The sequence below is a fragment of the Pelodiscus sinensis genome, chromosome 17 (genome assembly GCF_049634645.1).
Source record: "Pelodiscus sinensis isolate JC-2024 chromosome 17, ASM4963464v1, whole genome shotgun sequence".
Taxonomy (NCBI): Eukaryota; Metazoa; Chordata; order Testudines; family Trionychidae; genus Pelodiscus; species Pelodiscus sinensis.
In genome coordinates this window covers 32,394,585-32,417,802 of record NC_134727.1, presented here as the reverse complement: position 1 = coordinate 32,417,802, position 23,218 = coordinate 32,394,585, and the positions used below count along the sequence as shown (strand labels likewise).

The 23,218-nt window shown below is 43.1% G+C and overlaps 2 protein-coding genes across 2 annotated transcripts in view; both read left to right on the top strand.

The window, feature by feature from the left end:
* The window catches only part of COL23A1 (collagen type XXIII alpha 1 chain), a 395,641-nt gene extending 385,955 nt beyond the window's left edge, over positions 1-9,686 (top strand). The window contains exons 28-29 of the mRNA XM_075900481.1: positions 5,527-5,565; positions 7,962-9,686. Of these exons, the coding sequence (XP_075756596.1) occupies positions 5,527-5,565; positions 7,962-8,012 (90 nt within the window). The 3' untranslated portion in view covers positions 8,013-9,686. The remainder of the gene's footprint in view (positions 1-5,526; positions 5,566-7,961) is intronic.
* Positions 9,687-16,733: 7,047 nt separating this feature from the next.
* PHYKPL (5-phosphohydroxy-L-lysine phospho-lyase) overlaps positions 16,734-23,218 on the top strand; it is a 30,453-nt gene continuing 23,968 nt past the window's right edge. Inside the window, exon 1 of the mRNA XM_075900480.1 lies at positions 16,734-16,866. Coding sequence (XP_075756595.1) covers positions 16,808-16,866 — 59 coding nt within the window. The 5' untranslated portion in view covers positions 16,734-16,807. The remainder of the gene's footprint in view (positions 16,867-23,218) is intronic.

Sequence of the window (23,218 nt, the reverse complement as noted above, 5' to 3'; positions counted from 1 at the left end):
CTCCTCATAGGTCATGCGCTCCAGCCCCCTAATCAGTTTGGTCGCCCTCTGCTGGACCCTCTCCAATGCATCCACATCCTTTCTATAGTGGGGGGTGTGACGGCTTTCTGCGGGTGTGAGCGCCCCCTCCCGACAGGGCAGGGGGGTTCAGCGGACCCACCGTCTAGGGTTAATGCGTGACTGTCCCGGGGTTCGTCCCTCTGGGTAAGGGAACCTGAGTGCTATCACCTGGCCATGCGTCCGGACCGGGGTTCGGCGAACTCACTGCCCTGCCCCATTGGGGGGGTCCCTGGATCTGGTAGGACAGGGGTGGGGGAAGGGAACTTCCGGCGGTCCGTCCTGAGGAAAGGTCCTCTCCGGAAGGGGATGATGAATATCAAGTGTCTCACTTCGCAGTCTTGGTTGCCCTATGCCCGTCGAGTCGCGGGGCGGGCTTACAACGGGGTTTACTGGGTGGGCTGGGGCTGTGGGTGAAGGGGCAAGGTGTGGGGGACCCGGGCCCACCCTCTCCACCGGGTCCTAGCCCGGGGCCCTAAGTGGGGGAACAACGGTGGCGTTCCTCCCACGACAGGTGGGGACTATCCTCATAACTAAATGTCCACGGGCGCCAGAAGGGCCTTGCCCCGGGCTCCTTCCACTCCCCACTCCCAGCCGCCCTGCCGGCGTATCCATCTGAGGCACTTACCCCGCCTGAACCGTCGGCCCCGTCCAGCTGCCGTCCTGGGGGTTCCTGTGCCGGCTCTCTTGTCCTCCAATGGGGGGGATCCCAGCCTGCTTGCTAGGTGGGCGGCAGCTCCTCCTGGTGCCGCCCCTAGCCGCCCTGCTCGGCCGCTTTTCAAGCGGCCCGGGCAAGGATGCCGGGGAAGCTGGCCCCGCCCCCCCAGGCGTCCTTCCACTCCACGGCATAAGGGCCGGGGCTTGCCACTCCACCCCTGGCCCTGCGCAACCCCGTATGGCTGGCACGCTGCTCAGACTCCCGGCCCGCCTGCTGCAGCTGATCCTGGCCCCACCCTCCCAACCGCGGGTCTGGGCACCTTTCCCCGCGTCGCGTCTCCGCCCAACCGGGGTTGTCACGGCCTCCCGGGCCGTCTGCCTGCCCGTCTGGCACTGGGGGGGGGGGGGAAGTGGTCCTCCGCCCTGGGTAAGTGCGGACCCTGCCGGGTCTGTCACAGGGGGCCCAGAACTGCACACAATATTCCAGATGTGGCCTCACCAGAGCTGAAAAAAGGGAAATAATCACTTCCCTGGATCTGTTGGCAATGCTCCTCCTAATGCACCCCATACTGTTGACTCATATCCAGCTTCTCATTCACTGTAATCCCCAGGTCCTTTTCTACACAACTGCTACTTAGCCATTCAGTCCCCAGCCTGTAACTATGCTCGGGATTCTTCCGTCCCAAGGGCAGGACTCTACACTTGTCCTTGTTGAAACTCATCAGATTTCTTTTGGTCCAATCCTCTAATCTGTCCAGGTCACTCTGGATCCTCTCCCTACCCTCCAGCATATCCACCTCTCCCCCTAGCTTAGTGTCATCTGTGAACTTGCTGAGGGTGCAATCCATCCCCTCATCCAGGTCATTAATAAAGATGTTGAACAAAACCAATCCTAGAACCGATCCTTGGGGCACTCCGCCATCCAGAAACCGACCGCCATCCTGACATCGAGCCGTTGGTGGTTGTAGCGGTACACTGACAGGCCATGCACTGAAAGAGCATTTGCTGTGTCAGAATTGAGTTCACATATTAGCTGTCAACAGGTTAAAGTGCAAAGATTATGTGAAAAGATGTGTGCATGTCTGTGCTGTGTAAAGTGACTCTGCATGGCCAACTGAAGGAGCTTGTTGTAAAAAACATAGAAAATAATGCATGTTTAGCCGATCAGTGTTCTTCTTTCAAAAAACAAAGGGGCAGTATACAATCATTCTTCCACAAAATTAAATGGGTTCTTACATATATCAAGGAAACCAAATACATACAGGGGAACCCAGTGAACTCTTGACATTTCCCTCAGAGTAGTTTTATTTACAAAGGTATATCCTATTTTAATTTCAGGGAATACTTCAACACCGGTAAATACTGAGGGTGTAGTACTAGTAAAATATCAAGATTTTAATGGCACTGTATATGGAATCTTGTTTCTTCTGTATGTAGACAGTAGATACACCTGCTGATACAGTATTTCCATTTCCTAATTACTATGCATGTGGATTAACCTATACATCATGGTTTCAAGACCCTTTATTTGAGTAGCTGTCAGCCTGCTCTTCCTGACCTGCTGCATCACATTGCTGGGTACTATTGACAGGTCTCAGGTCATGTGCAGATAGCATGCTCTCTGGGCAGTGTTTGCAAACTATTTTTTAAGTGTGTAAAGCACTTTGGGATTCTTTGGGGGGGAAAGGTGCTACATAAATGCAGGTGAATATTATTATTTCCAAAATAAACATATAGGTTGTATATTTTAATGAAAAGTTCCTATCTGGGACAAGATGGTGACTTTACAGGTTGAACCCTCTCTAGTCTGGCACCCTCAGGACCTGACCGGTGCTGAACCAGAGAATTTGCCAAACCATGAGAGATCAATATTGTCTAGCAGCATTCCAGCACGTCCACTGCTTACTGGGCTCTTAGAAGACTTTTAGGGGTAAACTAGAGCTAAATAACAGCACAAAACACTGAGAGCCAGGACTGGTGGCTATAAACAAAGTTTATGGAACCGTGGGAAACTTGGCCACTCCCATGATAAGTGGACATCTAGCTCACTAAACTCATGCAGGACCACAGATGTTGCCAGACAGAGTGCTGGACTGGAGAGGTTCAATCTATACTTTAGAGTCAAGGAGGGAGAATAGGTCATATTTCAACCCCATGGCATCTTGCCAGCAGAAGGTATAGGGCAAGACAGAGTGGGCTCAGGATTGGCTTTGACTGATGGACGTCTGGATATAAGAACTGGGTTCCTAGTCCAATCCACCACACTCCTCCCATCATATTGTACCCCCTGCAGCAGAGGGCAAGAATTTACATGACCTCTAGCAAATAGGTATTCAAGTGGTTTGACAAAGTGTTCTCTTTCCAAGGTACTTAATCAGAAATTCAAAATTGCATATGGTGGCAGTGGGAACACTGACCATGTTCTCTCTCTCTGTAATTATATGATAAAAGATGTGTTATTGTAGCATGCCCTGTGTATCGTGACAAGAATAATAATGGGACGGTGTCACTTGCCATCTGTTACACTAGCAAGTTAACTAGGTAAGGTTACCTTAACTTATAAAAGATAATACAAAATATAAATAATAGGCTAGGAAATGTTAGGAAGTAGGGACCTGTTTTTTAAAAGGAGCGGCCCAAAGTCCATGTGCATTTTTCACTTATATGTACCACAGTTACTGTAACTATGCATGCAAAGCTGGTATCTGCAAACACAATAGCTAATTAGTTACCTTTTCACTGACTTGTGTGAACAACCAAGTTGCACATACATACACAGTATTTAAATGTGCAGACATACACACACTTGCCTTATGCGCTTTAAAAATCCAGCCCCAGAAATTGAGTAGGTGGTTTAATCTGCTATCTCTTCCAATGTGGCTTTGAACTGGAGAGTTCCTCCCCCAACTATAACCAAATTTTACCAACTTTCCCATGTCCATGGCACTCTGATACCTCTGTGTGTCAGTAACTAAGCATAAAAGGCCCAATCTTTTTACTTGTGCTCTTGCTGAATACTCTGTTACTACTCCATGAGTCATCATTATTCATATTACTGTAATGGCATGGACCAAGACCCGTGAATGTTTAACCAGTTAACCAGTAAGCCTCACACCTTTAACGGGTAAGGCTTATCGGTTAAGGTTATCTGGTGGGTGCTGGAGCAGCACCCCGCCTGCTACAGACAGGGGGCTGCTTCAGCCCAGCTAATGACAGCCCAGCCCCTGTCTGCAACGGGCGGGCGGAGGGGAAGGAAGGAGGAGAGTGCTCCAGCCCAGTAGTGGGTAGCCCCCCCCGACTCATATCCCTTTTAACGAGTTAAACAATGTTTAACGGATTAGCCAATTACACAGGATTTTATATCCCTACTCTGGTGTGTTAAGTGGTAGACAAAAACAGAATAAAATGATGGACCCTGCCCCAGAGAGTTTACAATCTAAGGCTATGTCTATACTGCACTCTTCTTGCACAAAAGCCTATGCAAATGAAGCATGGATTAGCACATTGCCATGCTTCATTTGCATAATTAATTAGGGGCCTTTTTGCGCAAGAGGCTTTTGCACCAAAAGGAGCTGTGTAGATGGCTCCTTTTTGTGCAAAAGCTTCTTGCGCAAAAACAGCACCTAATTAACTATGCAAATGAAGCATGGCAATATGCTAATCCATGCATCATTGGCATATGCTTTTGCTCAAGAAGAGTGCAGTATAGATGTAGCCTAAGAGAAATCTCACTGAAATCAGTGGACCAACGCAAGACTTCTCAAAGGGGATTAAGTGTTGTAGGATCAGACTAAAACAAATTGAGATGTTATTAAAAAAAATAAAGCCTAAAACAGTGGTTCCCATCCTTTTTTAAACTGGGGACCAGCAAACCCATTCATTATGCAGATAATGAATATGCAAATAACATGTTACCTGTCTGCCGAAAGCTTCAGCCCCCAGAGTCCTTCAGGGCCAGCCCTAACCACTAGAGCCCTCCACTATCCCCCAGTGCCAGCCACTGGCCGCCGAGTCCCCTTCACACAACCCCCTAAGTGTCAACCTCCCACCCCCAGAGCTCCCCAATGCCAGCTCCCCACCCTGGATGCCCCAGTGCCCCCCAATGTCAGCCCCCCACCTCTTAGAGCCAGCCCCACCCCCAGACCCTCCAGGACTAGCCCTGCCCTTGGAGCCCCCAGTGCCTGCCCCACCCCCCTCACCTAGCTCTGCACTGTCTCCCAGCTGCCAGCTGAGTGCCGCTGCCGGGATCATGGCTGCTCTAAGGCTGCCGTGCTGGGTTCCACATGGCCCTCCCAATGCGCAGCAAAGTGCTCTTCCATGTCCAAGAGGAGAGTCCGCCCCCTCCCCGGCTCTGGCTGGTTGAGAGAGATGGGGCAGGACATGCCTCTCCCAATAGCTGTGGCAGGAGAGGAGGCACTGGGCTGTGTACCCCAACCCCAACCCCCAGAGTTGCCACGGTCCAGCAGCCAGAAGTCCGTGGCCTGGTAGCTGGGAACTGCTGCCCTAAAACAAGCAAACCACCAAAAGCTGTGCTCCTGCAAAATTCCCTCCATCTGTACTTGTGTAAACCACAGCCTTTTAAATCAGGTTGTGAAATTAATTCATTATGAGTCCAGTTTTTTATTACTCCTAATACACTGTTTCTCTTGCCTATGTATTTTTATTTATATACAATATACGTTTTTGCATGGTAATTAGAATCCTTCATTATCAATTGTGCTGTTGAATCCTGCATCATGGCCTGAATTTTTTTCAGCATGACACTTAGGTAACTTCCAACAGAAATGATACCTGTGAATTGATTTTTTTCAGGGACCAGATGGACTGCCTGTACCGGGATGTTGGCACAAGGTAGAGTGAAGTTCCCTGCTTTGTCAGTGGTTTGAATTCAGTTGCAGTTTTCTTTTTTATTTGTGTTTCAGAACTTCGCGTAAACTGCAATGGAGAACGTACCTTATGTAGAAATTGCCATACTGCATCAGAGCAGAACCGCTGTAGTCTGTCTCTTACAATAGTAGAATCAGATGCTACAGAGGAAGTGGATAAAATTCCATAGCTTGCAGTTGTTGAATACCTTCCTCATAAATCTTGTCCATAGAGTGCTAAAGTTGTTTTTTGACTTCAGACTTGGCTTCCCCAGGGCTCCATTTTTACGCTTGCATTTTAGGGATCCAGTCATGTTCATCGTTACTTAATCAGTTTAGTAACTTGATTAATATGGGTAGCTTGCATTTAGGTTAATGGAAACATTTATGTGAAAAAAAGCTACTCAGTTTGCAGGTTAGGGCAAGTTATATCTCTTTGTACCAGATTTATGGGCACACTTAGATGTTTATGCATCCAAGTGGCCTAAATTACACAGACAAATATTTGTACCACCAAACAGCTAAACTGGCCCAGAGAGTGGAAGGCTACGTTTATAGGATGCATACATAATCCATTTTGTAAATATAATAAAATGTTAAAAATTAAATGTTTCAGTTGTTCTGCACAAATGAAAACTAAGTTAAGCCCAAATTTTTGGAATAAATGTGCCTCACTCTAACCCAAGGTAGTGCAGAATAGGAATTATGCTGAAAGCTTCCTCACCAATAAGATTCAAATAAATGTATTAAAATTATTTTTCCAAATTCTCTTGATGTCATCCTCAGTAACCACAAATTACTTGAGAATATAGCTTTTTAGTGGCTTTTTATGACAGCAAAGATGCCACAGTTTTCAAGGATGCCACTGTGCTTGTGAACTTACCATCAGGGGTAGCTTTAATGAATTGGGAACAGTGAAAGCTTCTTTGCTGAATGTTCCTTGCCACTTTATTAGTGAAGGTGCTTGACTCAAGAAATCTGGGTTTAACTTAATTTCCATTCTAGCTTTACAGTTCTCTGTTAGGCCCTGCCCATACTTAAGCTTTTAGCCATGATTCTGAAACCAGGTCGAATTTTTAGGCTCTTTAACCAAGTTACAAATCAATTGGCTTCATACCGGACAGGGGTGCTGGAACAATTTTTATATAGTGATGGTGCTGAAAGCAGAAGCAATGTACTTGTTATTGCAACTTGAAGCCAGGTGGTACTGCCAAACCCCTCACCCAAGAGTATTTCTGCTTTCCGATTTGTGTGTCCATACCTGAAAGTGTGTATAGGGCATTCTAGGAAAATCTGGACAGCTATTTCATAGTGCCTCAGTAGTGGAGATAAAGCACCCTAATGCATACAGACAGGGTATGTCTACACTACCACACTATTTTGAAATAACCGGGGCTATATCGAAATAATGTCAAGCTAGAGGACTTCTTACTCCGACTCCTGTAACCCTCCTTGTACAAGGAATAAGGGAAGTTGGAGGAAGAGTGCTCTATTTTTAAATAAGTGCTGTATAGACACCCCCTATTTTGAAGTAAGACATACAACTGATGTAGCTCAGTTTGCATAGCTTATTTCGAGTTAAGCCCTGCAGCGTAGATGCACCCAGGGAAGAACATCAGGAGCACACAAGATAGTGCATCCTGGGATAGTGCCCAGAGAGCTATGGAGCAGGACTGCCCAAACTAATTATGTGGGGTATGGTTAAGGCATTTTCTCTGTACCGCCAAAGGACAGTACTGTAAATCCGTTACAGACAGAGAAGCAAGTCCCAGACTAACAGTCTGGCAATGCTGCAGTTATTAACCAGATTTTAACCATGTGATGTGGGGATATAAACTTAAGAGCTGACCACATCACTAGCTGGTTACAAACTCAGTTAAAATGTGGGCAGGGCCTTTAAGGGGAACTGTATTTAATTCTATGCTGAAGCATTTAGGGCTAATTCTTACTGTATTAACAATAATTAACTACTTTGCGATGAATGAGTGTGTTTGTGAATAAAATGTCTGTCTGTTTTTTTTCAGTGATCTCTAAGCATGAAGCTTAAAGTATGTAAATAGTGTGACATATTTTAACTTTTTTAATTTTTGTAAAAAAAATCAACAGTAATATATTGATCTTTTTTATACTGGATGCTGTCATTTATGGACTTTCAACATGTTCTGAAGTTTCTCAAGCCCATAGGACATGCATGACAACATTGGGAGTTTATATACAAACAAGCTGCAGTGGACAGAAATAATGGTATTTGCTGCTAATGCTTCTGTGTGAACTAACAGTACTGAGACAAATTGTTGCCTAGTGTGCCTAAAAGCATGGAGGATGGAGATCCTTCTAAATTTGACTTTCAACTCTGCATTTCTGTTGCCCACTCACTAAAAGGATGAAAAAGCATGGCTGAAAGTAAAAAAGAAAAGAAGAATGCAGCCCTAGAAATGAAGGAAAGAATCATTTGTCATCCGACCGAATGAAAGGACTTTCAGCTTGCCCAACCCCATTCGCTGCTACAGGCTCCTACCCTGATGGAAATAATACATTTTTGACTAACTATAATGAACTAGGCTATCTGTGCATGCTTCAACTACTAATGACAAAACTCTAGAAGAAACATACATTTAATCTTCTTGGTTATGTGGCTAAAGAGTTTGAAGAATCTTGCTGAGGAGTCCGTCTTTGTTACTGCAGAACCCAGAGAACCTGGGAAATCTCATCTGCCAAACAAACTTTTTTTTAATTGCTATCTTAGCCTCAGTGAATAGCAAGAACGCTGCTAAAGTCTTTTCTAAAGCAGGAGATTAATTAAAAGTGCTACATGGGTGTTCCCAAAACTTGGAAGAACTTACAGTATGAAATAGTGTTCAATTACCTCGGTTGGTGGGGCTTATTTTCTGAACATTGTATAATTTGATCTACATACTCCTTCTTCATCAACCCCTTTTCCCCCATACCCCTCTCTCTCTGTGCTGTAAATGAGTTTGAACTCAGGCTGAGTGTATATCACACAGTCGCTCAAAAATACCATGTGAACTGAGTGACATTCTGAATCCCATTCTGAAAGTTGTCTTTGACCAGCTCCATTCTGTTCTTGAAGAAATGAGAACATCCAGAAAGCTAATGGTTGCTCTTTGTGGGATGAGGAGAGGACTTCACTGTAAATGCCAATGACATTGAAAAGTGGTCAGACAAAACTTAGATATATTGGTAAACAGGTTGAGCCTATTTCCTCCCTTAGGTAAAGCCTAATTAACCAAAATGTCAAGACCCAGGCAGTAGGTGCAGGAGCAAGAGTAGTAAGGTAGCAAGGCAGATTGGTGAAACCTAAAAGAGTGACTGCCCAGCCATCAAATACGCTGGTCCTGGATGGGAGCAGCAGCTGCATACCTAGCTGTACAGAGTCAAATAGCTGGGGAAGGGAGGTATTGACATCTTGGAAGAAGCTGTAGATCGGACTGAGAAGAGTTGACTCTGAAAGGAAAAGGATGCACAGCAAAGCACTGCAATCCTTTGATCTCTGTGCACCTCCCAATGCACTTCTTAGTAGCACAGTGGAACTAAAGGATAAAGAAAGAGGCATCATCACAGTTTTGTGCCTATGCTGCTTTTTGTGTTGATACAAGCCTTGTGTTTAGGCCATTATTCCATTGAGTCTACTGGGCACATGCAAGCTTATGTTGATGTGAGAATACAAAAAGAATGAAAGCAGCATGCTCAGTGCGAGATGGTGCTCCATAAAAGTCCCCAAACAGATAGTAGAAAGTTTCAGAATGATGCCCATGAATTAGCATCAATGCGTCAGTGCATTATTTCTACTAGATGTATTTAGGAAAGCCTCCTAGACAACTGAGAGTGTTAATGCCAGAAATGGACATACAGCTTATCATGGTAGGAGCTGTGGACTACATAAACTTCACAGGAATATGCAGTTAACTTCATTTCTTATATTTGTCAGCCACTCTGGTTTTGTATTACTTGCCTTTATATAAAGACTATAAAGGTGTACGCTGTATTTTTTACTTTTCTCTATAATTATACTGATTAAAATTCAGATTAATCGGTCAAGAAAAAGGGATTATAATTTAACCAGCAAATAAAAATGCATTTTAATTATTTGTAACATTTCCTGTTTGACTATGTTAGCATGAACCTAGGTATCTTTTAGAGTATGTCAACAGGATCTACATTGGGGCATTTACAGTATAGCCCACAGCTTTACAAATCATACTACTCTAGTGCACTAAAGTAAACAAGCTCTAAAGCTAGAGTGATTTATTTCATTCCCTGTTGTTTGGGGCAGTCCTAGCTCTATGCTTGCTTTGAGAGCTGCACCCTTCTGCCTATCATTTCAATCATGATAAGTGCCCAATTGTTGATTTTGTTTACACTTAACAGTTTGAAGCACAGCTGTGGCATTGCTGCCACACCAGTGCTTTCAAGTGAAAGTGTGGCCATGGCAGAGTGCTGCTCTATGTAAACCACCTCTGTGAGGGGAGTGGCTAACGGTGCTGGGAGCCCGGTTCACACTGGTGCTTTACAGCACTGTAACTTGCTGTGCGAGGGGAGGGGAGAGGAGTATTTTTTCAAACCCCTGAGCCAGAAGGCTAGAGCGCTGTAAAGTGCCAGCGTTGACTTGGCCTGAGTTCCAGTCCATTTGCCTGGTCTGACCTAGTCCATGCAGAATTTTATGTAAATCTCTCACTGTTGGTCTAGCATTAATGTAGCACAATTAATGCTAGCAACGGAGTGACTGCATCAATGCTATACTAGGCTACGTCTAGACTGGCCCCTTCTCCGGAAGAGGCATGCAAAGCAGGCAAGTCAGAATAGGGAAATCCGCGGGGGATTTAAATATCCCCCGCGGGATTTAAATAAACATGGCTGCCGCTTTTTTTCCGGCTTGGGGAAAAGCCGGAAAAGAGCGTCTAGACTGGCGCGATCCTCCGGAATAAAGCCCTTTTCCGGAGGATCTCTTATTCCTTGCAAGTAGGAATAAGAGATCCTCCGGAAAAGGGCTTTATTCCGGAGGATCGCGCCAGTCTAGACGCTCTTTTCCGGCTTTTCCCCAAGCCGGAAAAAAAGCGGCGGCCATGTTTATTTAAATCCCGCGGGGGATATTTAAATCCCCCGCGGATTTCCCTATTCTGACTTGCCTGCTTTGCATGCCTCTTCCGGAGAAGGGGCCAGTCTAGACGTAGCCCTAGTGTTGGGAGATCTTCCCATAGGGAAGATACCTTCTGTCCTTTCGAAATATTTCACATAATTGCAAACTCCAGGTCAGTGCTACCAGAATATAGACATTGGGAGCCTGAGATAGAACCACTGACAACATTTTACACAACCTAATGATTGTTGGGGAAATTGTAGTTTGCAGCTGATGAAATCACCTACAGGTTGGAGCTCTCTACTCCAGCACCCTCAGGACTTGACCAGTGCCGAACCAGAGAATTCGCCGAACCACAGAAGGTCAATATTGTAGTGAGTGGGTTTCTCTATTTTTATTTCACCGAGGCAAATAAATGGACCAGTGCTTGCAATGCTGCTTAAGAATGTCTGACTGTACTGATAAACCATATATTAGCCTATGCCTAACCAAGGCTTATCAGCTCTCTTCATAACAAAGTGTTGTTGTTACTGCTTTGGCAAAAGAAAACAAGTTGATAAAGCATAAAAAACATGCTTATGCTTAGCATCATTACTAGCACTTCTACTGCCTTCTGGTCCCTTAGAAGGCATTTAAGGATAGTTGCTGAATAACAGCACAGAACACTGAGAGCCAGGACTGGTGGCTGTAAACAAACTTTATGGGACGGTGGGAAACTTGGCCAAACCCACTATAAGCAGACAACCGACTAACTAAAATCATGCCGGACCACAGATGTTGCCAGACCACAGTGTGTCACACTAGAGAAGTTCAACCTGTACTTGGAGGCTAAATGAAGAATGTTTCTCCTAATTAAGAAAGTGATTGGGAGAAAACTCAGTCTGATTCCAAACTGAAAATAGTTTTGCCCAAGCCTTGATAGTTATTTCTGGAAGTTAAATTAAGAAATCATGTTACTACATACTTTATTTTCTTTCATCCATTCACAGATGCTGACATTTTTGTATACACAATGATGATACATTTATTTCTTCTGTATATTTAAAATATCTGTGAATGTTTTCTCCTAATGTTAAAACTGAAATATTTCTTATGCGCAAACCAAAGTATAAAATGTTTGTCAGCTTTTCCGTTTTATAGTTTCATATGTTTGGTGTCTGATGTCTTTTAAACTAAACAAGTCATTTTCATGCTAAAACTGAAAATGATGGAATCTACCCATGTCTAAAATATCTACTAAGCATATTCCATATTTTTAAGCTGCCTGCTATATTACCATGGTTATCTACTATAAAAGGTTGTACATTTGTTATGGCCAAAGGTTCCATGACAGAAACCCTGTCCTTAGGGTTGCTTTTTTGTTTGTTTTTATTTAGTCTCACAGACAAATGTATGTAGTTACACAGATGACATAAAACTGGCATCAGCCCATGATGGAGCAAGGTTCCTTCATGATATTTTACAAATTTTGGTCCCAATCCTGCAGTTAGATCTGTTCAGACAAACCCTTCCCTCCAGAGAGATTCAAATGCATGATCAGAACTTAGATAGTCTCTACATACCATGTAGTAGAGCTTGAGTTTTCAGCTATTACACACCACTACATTGTGTTGTGCAATTCACTTATAAAGTAAATGGTATTTATTTAAATCTTCTCAACACTTCCTATGACAAACAACTTACAATATTGTTTTGCCATGGCACTTGCAGATTTATTGCCATGATAAACAGCCACCCTTTGCCATAAATCATCTTTCAGTATAAATAAATGTACATCCTTTTGGCATGAAATTTCAATAAACAAAACTAGTACAATGTAATACCCATTTGGCACATCAATAGCAATTGAATTGTTGTTTAATGTTGCCCCCTAGAGGAATATGTTTTCTAGTTAAATAAGTAGCTTTATGTTGGGGAAAGACAAATCAGATTTTTCTGATGTTAATTTGGGGGAGAAGTATGGATAACTGTCATGTATTTTATTGAAATATATCTGTAAAACAACAGAATACTTACTTAAATATAGTTTCATATTTTCAATTTTTTTCATCTTGTACATTTTCTGACATATCACCATAATGGGAAACACCATAAGATTCTCATTTGTTCTTACTTAATTATTGTCCTAGTAATTAAATCACTTTGCTTCTTAGACAAAAAATCTGAGCTTGCCAGCCAAACTTCCACAGAAAAAGTTTGAGAGGAAAGAAAACTCTTAAATATTTTCCATATTATCAGATTCATCTGACCAATGAACCAAATGCACAAGAAAAGAGGATTAAAAATCTCACTATAAAATGTAAGCAATAAAAGGTGCTCTTACAAAAACAATCTTTAGACAAGTACTAAAGTGTTGGCCTAATTCTAATCAACAGAATTCATACCAGTGTAGCTATGAGTAAAATTTGGCCATCTGTCTTTTTTTCTTTTTAATGATACAGGTTTCAGTTAGGATACACTGTAACTTCAGTATTGTTTTCCCTCATTGTATGTGTAGGATTGTTTTTACTTCATAAGCATTTTTTGTGTAATGCTGATAAAAACAGTGGATTTATAATTAAAAATTTGCTGGTGCACTTAATAAATAGAACTGGACTTCCTATTTGTTAGCAAGAAAGTTATTGAAATATTTAATGAAACATTTTTAATTATTTCAAGCTGCCCAAGTCACTTTAATTTGCACAACTCACACAAAGTTGGCACATTGCCTTGGACATTACTGACCTTGGTAGCCTTACAAGACAACCTGTATGCAGAGATGAACTGTTCCACTGTTATGCTAAGAATAATTATTCTTGTAGGAACGCAGAAAATTAGGGATAACTACTAATTACTTTAATCCATTTTCACTGCATTTTGCTAGGGGGTCGACCAGTCTTTCACAGTTGTACGCCAAATTGTTGTAAATGCCAGATCTGAATCTAATCCAGTTTTAAATACTTTTGTGACCAGTAGTAACTTAATCTACTTCTTTTGATAGTCTAATGAACATCAAAGTAAACCACTGGGTACAATAAATATTTGCAACTCCACCTCTCTTGCTTATAGTTAGTTCATAATTCAGTACACAGTTTTAATTGTGTGACTCTTGCATGTATTTGTATTCCATGTAATCAACAACAGTAAAAATGTTCTAACGTTATTTTGTGAAATATGAGCGCAAAGCAAGTGGCAGAAACCTGCCATTTCAAGAATTTAAAACTGAACTGGACAAGGCACATGGGAATATACTGCAGAGACTATACTGTATTCTAGAGAGTTCAGGGTGAGTCAGAAAAAGATATTGAGGCATCTGCTCTCAGTGCATTAGAACTGGCAATTATCAAAAACACTGACTATAGTGAACTGTAGTATATCAGCGGTTCACAATTCCACCTGTGTACTACAGGCTGGCAGAGACTGTATTATTGTTGCTGAGGTTCATGTAATGTGAACAATTAGCTATTTTTCTGAGGCTCCATTATAAAACTAAAACTTATTAAAAGCAGGGAGGGGAAGGAATCTCATGCATGTATTTAAAATACATAATCTGTAACTCAGTGGGCCCTGCTACTTTTTCTGGTGATAAACATATTTGTTTGTACATATCTTCCAAAAAAAGTCATATATACAAACCCTAGATCTTGCAATTTATTTTGAGAGTGTATGATTGAGTTTGTATTTTCAGATTTGTTTTTGTAGTTGAACATAAATATAGTTAGGGCCTGATTTTGCAAGTGCGAAACACACAATTACTCCCTGAGTTTCAGGCTTAATTCCATTAGCTAAAATCAAAGATGGATCAGCCCCTTACCAGGTGCATTCTAGTTGATAACTTCAGTGTGATGGAGTGCAATATTGTAGAAATTCTCAGAATAATTATCTTGTATTGTTTGCTTTTTCTGCATTTACCTTTGATGTTCCTGCATTTCACAGGAAAAAGATATAGTTAATTTAATAAAACATACAGCTGGAAATGCCACTGATCAGAAAGTTAAGGCTACAATCAGTTTACAATCCAAATAATCAAAGTTCAAACAAAACCACCTTCTCTCTGTTGCTCTATACAGTATTATTTTGGATAGATATACAAGTCTTTTTTAACTGGGACTCTTTCTGTAACCTAAGTGCAATTATCTGCAGTTCAAAAAGCTACAACTGTTAGCTTTTATACTACATGAAAATCTGACGTATACAGTATTTAGAAGACTATAAATAAGTGTATTAGCTTATCTGGTTTGTCTGTAGAGTCTGGCCCTATAAACCGTTATGCAAGCATTCCTTATTCATGGGAGTAATCACATTCACTTCAGTTGCTTCTATTCATCTACTTACATGAGTAAGCGGTTGCATGTTGGGCCTCTGTTTTTGCATAGTATCTTATTATAAGCTTTCCTAAGTTTCGGTAAAATGTATTGTTGCTTTTCTAAAACAAAATTAGGTACTTTTATACAAGAGGTATTTAGCAAGTCTTTTATTTTTAACCCCTTTTGTAAACTGTTAAAATGTACATGCCAAGAAAGGTGTTATATTTAATCATAATTTTGGGGAACAACTGTTTTTAAAGGCATTAATAGTGTTTCTTTTCCACTGTTTATTATGCTAAAATGGTATTAACTAGTATGCATCATTTATTTCTATTTTATAACTGCAATGGAGAGTGCATTATTTTGAAACCTTCAAAACCATTGCTTTATTATGTTTAATTTGTAAAAAGTTAATATTTTGACTTAAAAAAATAAAATTGCCTCCTTTTACAAGTTGTTTTATGATGGTGTGAATATGTATCAAACTGCAGCATCTGTAACTAAATATAAACTTTCCAAATAATGTTTATTTTAAATAGCTAATATTTTAAAATAAAATGTTATTTAAATAGCTATTAAATATTTTAATGAGGCAAGAATTCAAATTCAGAATGAGATAAGCAGCTTTGTTAATTTGAATTCTTAATTTTTCCCTTTGTATATTCAGTTATTAAACAAGTCAGTACTAAAAAACAAATTTTACTTTTAAATCAACATAATTTTGAGGCTATGATAGGTCATTGTTTCCAAAATAATCCACATTTACACAAGTTAAATTCCTCTTGTATGTATTAAGTAAATCTGTCTACAACTGCAACTAAACATGTAATTGATTAATCTATTTTCTACTCAGTAACAAACTATCAAGCTATTTCAAACAGATCACAAAGGGCTTAGGCCTGCATTCTCAGAGTACCGTTTTCTGCAGAACACTAGTGGTTGCAGGCATTGGTTGGTAATATTTGTTTAAAATAGGGCAAACTTTTTAAGCAATGGGATGGGTGGGAGAATTCCCTTCAGGCTTTCAATAGTTCTTCCACAGTCCTGAGTGTGATATGAACACGTACTGCACACAAATTAATGTGACCAATCTGGATTTCCCCCGTTACAGAGTAGGCCATTTTTCTCCAGCATTGTCAGTTCTGCTCAGTGAAAAAGCAACAAACTGGGAACATGCAAATACAAACTTATTTGCTTAAGGCTAGTATGAAGCATGGGGATGTAAATGTAACTGGATTTTTACATCCCTAATGGGGTTATATATTGTACTGCCAATATGTTTGTTTGCGATAGCGGACACCATTCTGAAAGGCAGCCCACAGAAACTTAAGGAAACACCCACTTCAGCATAAGAATACTCGAAAGAGAAAACCTCGCAGGGGAGGATTTGGACGGACCCGTGTCAGGGCACAAACTCCCTTTTCATTAGCCCGCTGTGCATGTTGGAAGAGGCGCCCAGCTGACGGCTCTAAGCGCCTCAGACAATCCGAATCCAGGCAGGAGGACTCGAAGCGAGGGCGAGCTCTGGCCCGCTGCAGACAGCGGGTATCTGTCAAGGCATTTGGCATGACTGCACGCGCGCCGGCCCGGGGAGGCCGGAGCCGCGCGCCCTGCTGCCTTTCTACGTCGCGCGCTTTTCTCCTCTCCGCGGGCGGGCGGGGGGAGCGCGCACGGCGCACTGCCCCGCCTCTCCGTGGGGGCGGAGCCTCCTCAGAAGAGGCGGGGCTGGAGGTGGCCTCCAACCGCTCCACTTTTCCCAACCGCCCATGATCCCCTCCCCCCCCGCCACGCCACGCCACACACACCTAAGATGCGAAAGGGGCGGGGCTACCCTGAGCTCAGCCATGCAGGTCTCGCGCTACGCCAAGCAGGAGACGCTGGCCTTGCGGCGGCAGCTCATCGGGTAGGTGGGGGAGGGGGGAGCGAGGCCGGCTGAGGGGTGGGCTCAGGTAGAGCGGCAGGCCCGGCCCGGGCCGCTCCGGCCTGTCAGGAGCCGGGTTACCCGCTGGGGCTGCGAGACGTCGAGGAGGCAGCCGGCCCTGCCCCGGACGGCCGCCCGGCGCTGGCCGCGCCCGGGCCTGACGCAACTCTGCCCGGCTTCGCGTGAGGGTGAAGCTCCGCCGCGCCTCCTGGCCGCTGGAGCGCGAGCGTCCAGCCTCTCTGGGGCCTGGCGCTTTGTAATGAATGGACGCAGGCAGGGAGGAGCTGGCAGGGGAGGTAGAGGCGGGTGACACCTGGGCAGCCGTGATCGAGATGGACCATTTCAGGGAGAAAGGAGAGCAGCAAAATACACACCCTGGACGTCAGAAGAGCAGACTGAGACTCCCTCAGAGACTTGATGGGCAGGAAAGAGTCCAGGAGAGCTGGCTGCATTGTAAAGCAGCCTTATTGAAGGCACAGGAAAAAAAACCATCCTGATGCCCATAAGACACGCGAATATGGGAGGTGATCAGATTGGCTTACCGGGGACATCCTTGGTAAGCTTCAATGGGAAAAGGAAGCTTACAAGAAGTGGAAACTTGGGCAGATGACTAGGGAGGAGTATAAATATATTGCTCCAGAATACAGGGGAGTTATAAGGAAGGTGAAAGTGTAACTGGAATTGCAGCTAGCAAGAGATATGAAGGGTAATAAGAGAGGTTTCTACAGGCATGTTAGCAATAAGAGGATAATCAGAGAGGGTGTGGGGCCCTTACTGGATGAGGGGGGTAACCTAGTGACAGATGATGTGGGAAAAGCTGAAGTACTTAATGCTTTCTTTGCCTGTCTTCACAGATGAGATCAGCTCCCAGACTAGTGCACTAGGCAACGCAGTATGGGAAGGAGATGGACAGCCCTGGGTGGGGAAAGAACAAGTTAGGAACTATTTAGAAAAGCTAAACATACACAAATCCATGGGCCCGGATTTAATGCATCTGAAGGTAATAAGGGAGTTGGCAAATGTAATTGCAGAGTCTTTGGCCATTATCTTTGAAGACTCATGGAGATTGGGAAAGATCTCTGATGATTGGAAAAAGGCAAATGTAGCGCCCATCTTTAAAAGAGGGAAGAAGGACAATCCAGGGAACTACAGACCAGTCAGCCTTACCTCAGTCCCTGGAAAAATCATGGAGGGGATTCTCAAGGAATCCATTTTGAAGCACTTGGAAGAGGGGAAAGTGATCAGGAATAGTCAACATGGATTCACGAAGGGCAAGTCATGCCTGTCCAATCTGATTAGCTTCTATGATGAGGTAACTGGCTCTATGGATATGGGAAAGTCAGTGGATGTGATATACCTTGACTTTAGCAAAGCTTTTGATACAGTCTCCCACAATACTCTTGCCAGCAAGTTAAGGGAGTATGGATTGGATAAATGGACTAACATGAATAGAAATGTTTGAGCCAATGGGTAGTGATCAACGGCTCGATGTCAGGTTGGTGGTCGGTTTCTAGCGGAGTGCCCCAAGGATCGGGTGTAGGACTGGTTTTGTTCAACATCTTTATTAATGACTTAGATGAGGGAATGGATTGCACCCTCAGCAAGTTTGGGGATGCCACTAAGATAGGGGGAGAGGTAGATATGCTGGAGGGCAGGGATAGGGTCCAGAGTGACCTAGACAGATTAGAGGATTGGGCCAAAAGAAACCTAATGAGATTCAACAAGGATAAGTGCAGAGTCCTGGACTTGGGACAGAAGAATCCCAAGCATTGTTACAGGCTGGGGACTGACTGGCTAGTAGTTCAGCAGAAAAGGACATGGGGATTATAATGGGTGAGAACCTGGATATGAGTCAACAGTGTGCCCTTGTAGCCAAGAAGGCTAATGGCATATTAGGTTGCAGTAGGAGAAGCATTGTCAGCAGATCTAGAGGAGTGATTATTCTCCTTTATTTGGCTCTGGTGAGGCCACATCTGGAGTATTGTGTCCAGTTCTGAGCCCCCACTATAGAAAGGATGTGGACCCTGAGCCCTCCACTATAGAAGGGATTGGGGAGGGTTCAGTGGAGGGCAACCAAAATGATTAGGGGGCTGGAGCGCTGAGGGATTTGGGTTTGTTTAGTCTGCAGAAGAGAAGAGTGAGGGGGGATCTGATAGCAGCCTTCAACTTCCTGAAGGAAGGTTCCAAAGAAGATGAAGAAAGGCTTTTCACAGTAGTGACGGATGGCAGAACAAGGAGTAATGGTCTCAAGTTACAGTAGGGGAGGTCTAGGTTGGATATTAAGAAAACTTATTTCACTAGGAGGGTGGTGAAGCACTGGAATGGGTTACCTAGGGAGGTGGTGGAATCTCCATCCCTATAAGTCCCAACTGGACAAAGCCCTGGCTGGATTGATTTAGTTGGAACTGATCTTGCCTTGGGCAGGGGGCTGGACTTGATGACTTCCTGAGGTCTCTACCTGCTTTATGATGATGTAACCACCCAAACGGCCTTAGTTTTGCCACTTGGACAGCGCTTGCCGTTGTCCCCATGGTGTCTAATGACATCCTGCAGCAAGAGGCTTGGGCAGGGGGGAAAGGCAGTGGGACACTACAGTGCAAAACATGGTAATGTAGAAGGAGAGGTGCTGCTTCAGTATATAAAGAGCTTTGTAGGGCATAGGACCTGGGGGTTCAGGTATATGGGGCATTCTACCCACGGAAGCCTGTTAATGCTGGAACGGGGGCTGCTGCTGCAACTCCTAGCTTGAAATAGCATTAACAAATGCCAGATACACGGATTCCACCATCAGGATCCCCCACTATAAAAATGTTTCTGGAACTCCTGCCTAAACCGTGTCTCATGGACTTTATACCTAGGCTAGCTGGGCATGCTGTGTCTGTAGTCCTCACACTTCCATAAGCAAAGAGGTAGCCTCAATTCCACCACTCTAAATCCAGAATGGTTATTTTGGATTAACAAAACTGCATAATTTAGAAATAACATTAGTGCTGTTCATGTGCTTTATATGTATTTATGCTGGTGGAGCTGAGATGATAATCAGACTTAGTACTTTATAAGGACTGAAAAACATTATTTTCAAAACAAATATGTCATTGCTTAGTTCATATTTTCAAAGTATTTAAATAAATACATATGGTGTTATGAGACTACTTTTTGTTTATATTGCACAATGTCCCCATTTACCTTTAATTTCACATTTTCTGCTTCATTTTTATAAAACTACAACCCAGACACAAAACTTTAGCTGAGACATTATACTAAACAGAAGTAACTTTATTGTACTAGATTGCCTCAGCCTAGTTCAGTAATTGACAACAAACGAAAATAAACTGTTGGAAATTTCTTTGCACTTCAAAAAGACTGCAAAGCCTCCTAGAGCTGTTGAATGTAACAAACAGATTCATAGAATCATAGAATAATAGGACTGGAAGGAACCTCGAGAGGTCATCGAGTCCAGCCCCCCACCCTCAAGGCAGGACCAAGCTCCGTCTACACCATCCCTGACAGATGTCTATCTAACCTGTTCTTAAATATCTCCAGAGAGGGAGATTCCACCACCTCCTTTGGCAATTTATTCCAATATTTGACCACCCTGACAGTTAGGAATTTTTTTCCTAATGTTCAATCTAAACCTCCCCTGCTGCACTTTAAGCCCATTACTCCTTGTCCTGTCCTCGGAAACCAAGAGGAACAAATTTTCTCCTTCCTCCTTGTGACACCCTTTTAGATATTTGAAAACCACTATCATGTCCCCCCTTAATCTTCTTTTTTCCAAACTAAACAAGCCCAGTTCATGAAGCCTGGCTTCATAGGTCATGTTCTCTAAACCTTTAATCATTCTTGTCGCTCTTCTCTGTACCCTTTCCAATTTCTCCACATCTTTCTTGAAATGTGGCGCCCAGAACTGGACACAGTACTCCAGCTGAGGCCTAACTAGTGCAGAGTAGAGCGGCAGATTGACTTCACAAGTTTTGCTTACAACACACCTGTTGATACAATCTAGAATCATATTTGCTTTTTTTGCAACAGCATCACACTGTTGACTCATATTTAACTTGTGGTCCACTATGACCCCTAGATCCCTTTCCGCCATGCTCCTTCCTAGACGGTCGCTTCCCATCTTGTATGTATGGAACTGACTGTTCCTTCCTAAGTGGAGCACTTTGCATTTCTCTTTATTAAACCTCATCCTGTTTACCTCTGACCATTTCTCTAACTTGCTAAGGTCATTTTGAATTATGTCCCTATCCTCCAAAGAAGTTGCAATCCCACCCAGTTTGGTATCCTCTGCAGACTTAATAAGCGTACTCTTTATCCCAATATCTACATCATTGATGAAGATATTGAACAGTACGGGTCCCAAAACAGACCCTTGAGGAACTCCACTTGTTATCCCTTTCCAGCAGGATTTAGATCCGTTAACAACAACTCTCTGACTACGGTTATCCAGCCAATTATGCACCCACCTTATCGTGGCCCTATCTAAGTTATATTTGCCTAGTTTATCAATAAGAATATCATGCGAGACCGTATCAAATGCCTTACTAAAGTCTAGGTATATGACATCCACTGCTTCTCCCTTATCCACAAGGCTCGTTATCCTATCAAAGAAAGCTATCAGATTAGTTTGGCATGACTTGTTCTTCACAAACCCATGCTGGCTATTCCCTATCACTTTATTACCTTCCAAGTGTTTGCATATGATTTCCTTAATTACCTGCTCCATTATCTTCCCTGGGACAGACGTTAAACTGACCGGTCTGTAGTTTCCTGGGTTGTTCTTATTCCCCTTTTTGTAGATGGGTACAATATTTGCCTTTTTCCAGTCTTCTGGAATTTCCCCTGTCTGCCATGATTTTTCAAAAATCATAGCTAAAGGCTCAGATACCTCCTCTATCAGCTCCTTGAGTATCCTGGGATGCATTTCATCAGGACCTGGTGACTTGCTGACATCTAACTTTCCTAAGTGATTTTTAACTTGTTCTTTGTGTATCCTATCTTCTAAACTTACCCTCTCTCTGCTTGTATTCACTACGTTAGGCACACCTCCAGACTTCTCGGTGAAGACCGAAACAAAGAAGTCATTGAGCATCTCTGCCATTTCCAAGTTTCCTGTTACTGCTTCTCCCTCCTCACTAAGCAGTGGGCCTACCCTGTCCTTCCTCTTGCTTTTAATGTATTTATAAAAGGTCTTCTTGTTTCCCTTTATGCCTGTAGCTAGTTTGATCTCATTTTGTGCCTTTGCCTTTCTAATCTTGCCTCTGCATTCCCGTGTTGCTTGCCTATATTCATCCTTTATTTGTCCTAGTTTCCATTTTTTATATGACTCCTTTTTTATTTATTCCTTGCTATTGTTTTTATGTGAAACAGTATATTAATGTTACAAAGAAAAACTTAACAACGAATAGTCTAGTAGCACCTTAAATACTAACAAAACATGTAGATGGTATCATGAGCTTTCGTGGGTATAATCCACTTCTTCAGATGACTGGAGTATTAAAAGTCCAGATCCAAGAATAAATAAGGGAAGGGGTGGGAGAGAAGGAGAGGGAAAACAAGAGAAAGAAGACAGTGAACAGATTGCTTCTGCAAACATGCACGGGCTGACATTGTCAGTAAACATCATCATATAATATAACCTCAATCATGCAGAACATAATGCTATACACAGCCTCACAAACAATTTTAACATCATAAATAGAGGCTGACAAATGGGGCGCTGTAGTCATTATGAACAGGAGGTGACTAGACAGCTCACCAACACCACATTCTACAAGCTTCTCTCCTGTGATCCCACTAAAGAATACCTAAAACAACTGCTCATGAAGCTCCCTGATGCTGTTCAGGACCAGATTTACACTGACACCCTCCCCCTCCTCCCTGACCAGGAGTTTTCTATCTGCTACCCAAGATACACAAAGCTGGAAATCCTGGACAATCCATCATTTCAAGTATTGGCACACTTACAACAGGATTATCTGGCTATTTTGACTCTCTCCTCAGACCCTATGCTACCAGCACTCCTAGCTAGCTTTGAGACACCACTGACTTCCTGAGGAAACTACAAAACATCAATAATCTTCCTGAAAAGACCATTCTGGCCACCATGGATGTAGAAGCTCTTAATACCAACATTCCACATGAAGACGGATTACAGGCTATCAGGAACACCATTCTCTATGACACCGCTGCACACCTGGTTACAGAGCTCTGCGACTGTCCTCACCCACAACTACTTCCGATTCGGAGACAATTTGTATCTTCAAGTCAACGGTATAGCCATAGGCACCCGCATGGCCCCACAATATGCCAACGTCTTTATGGCTGACCT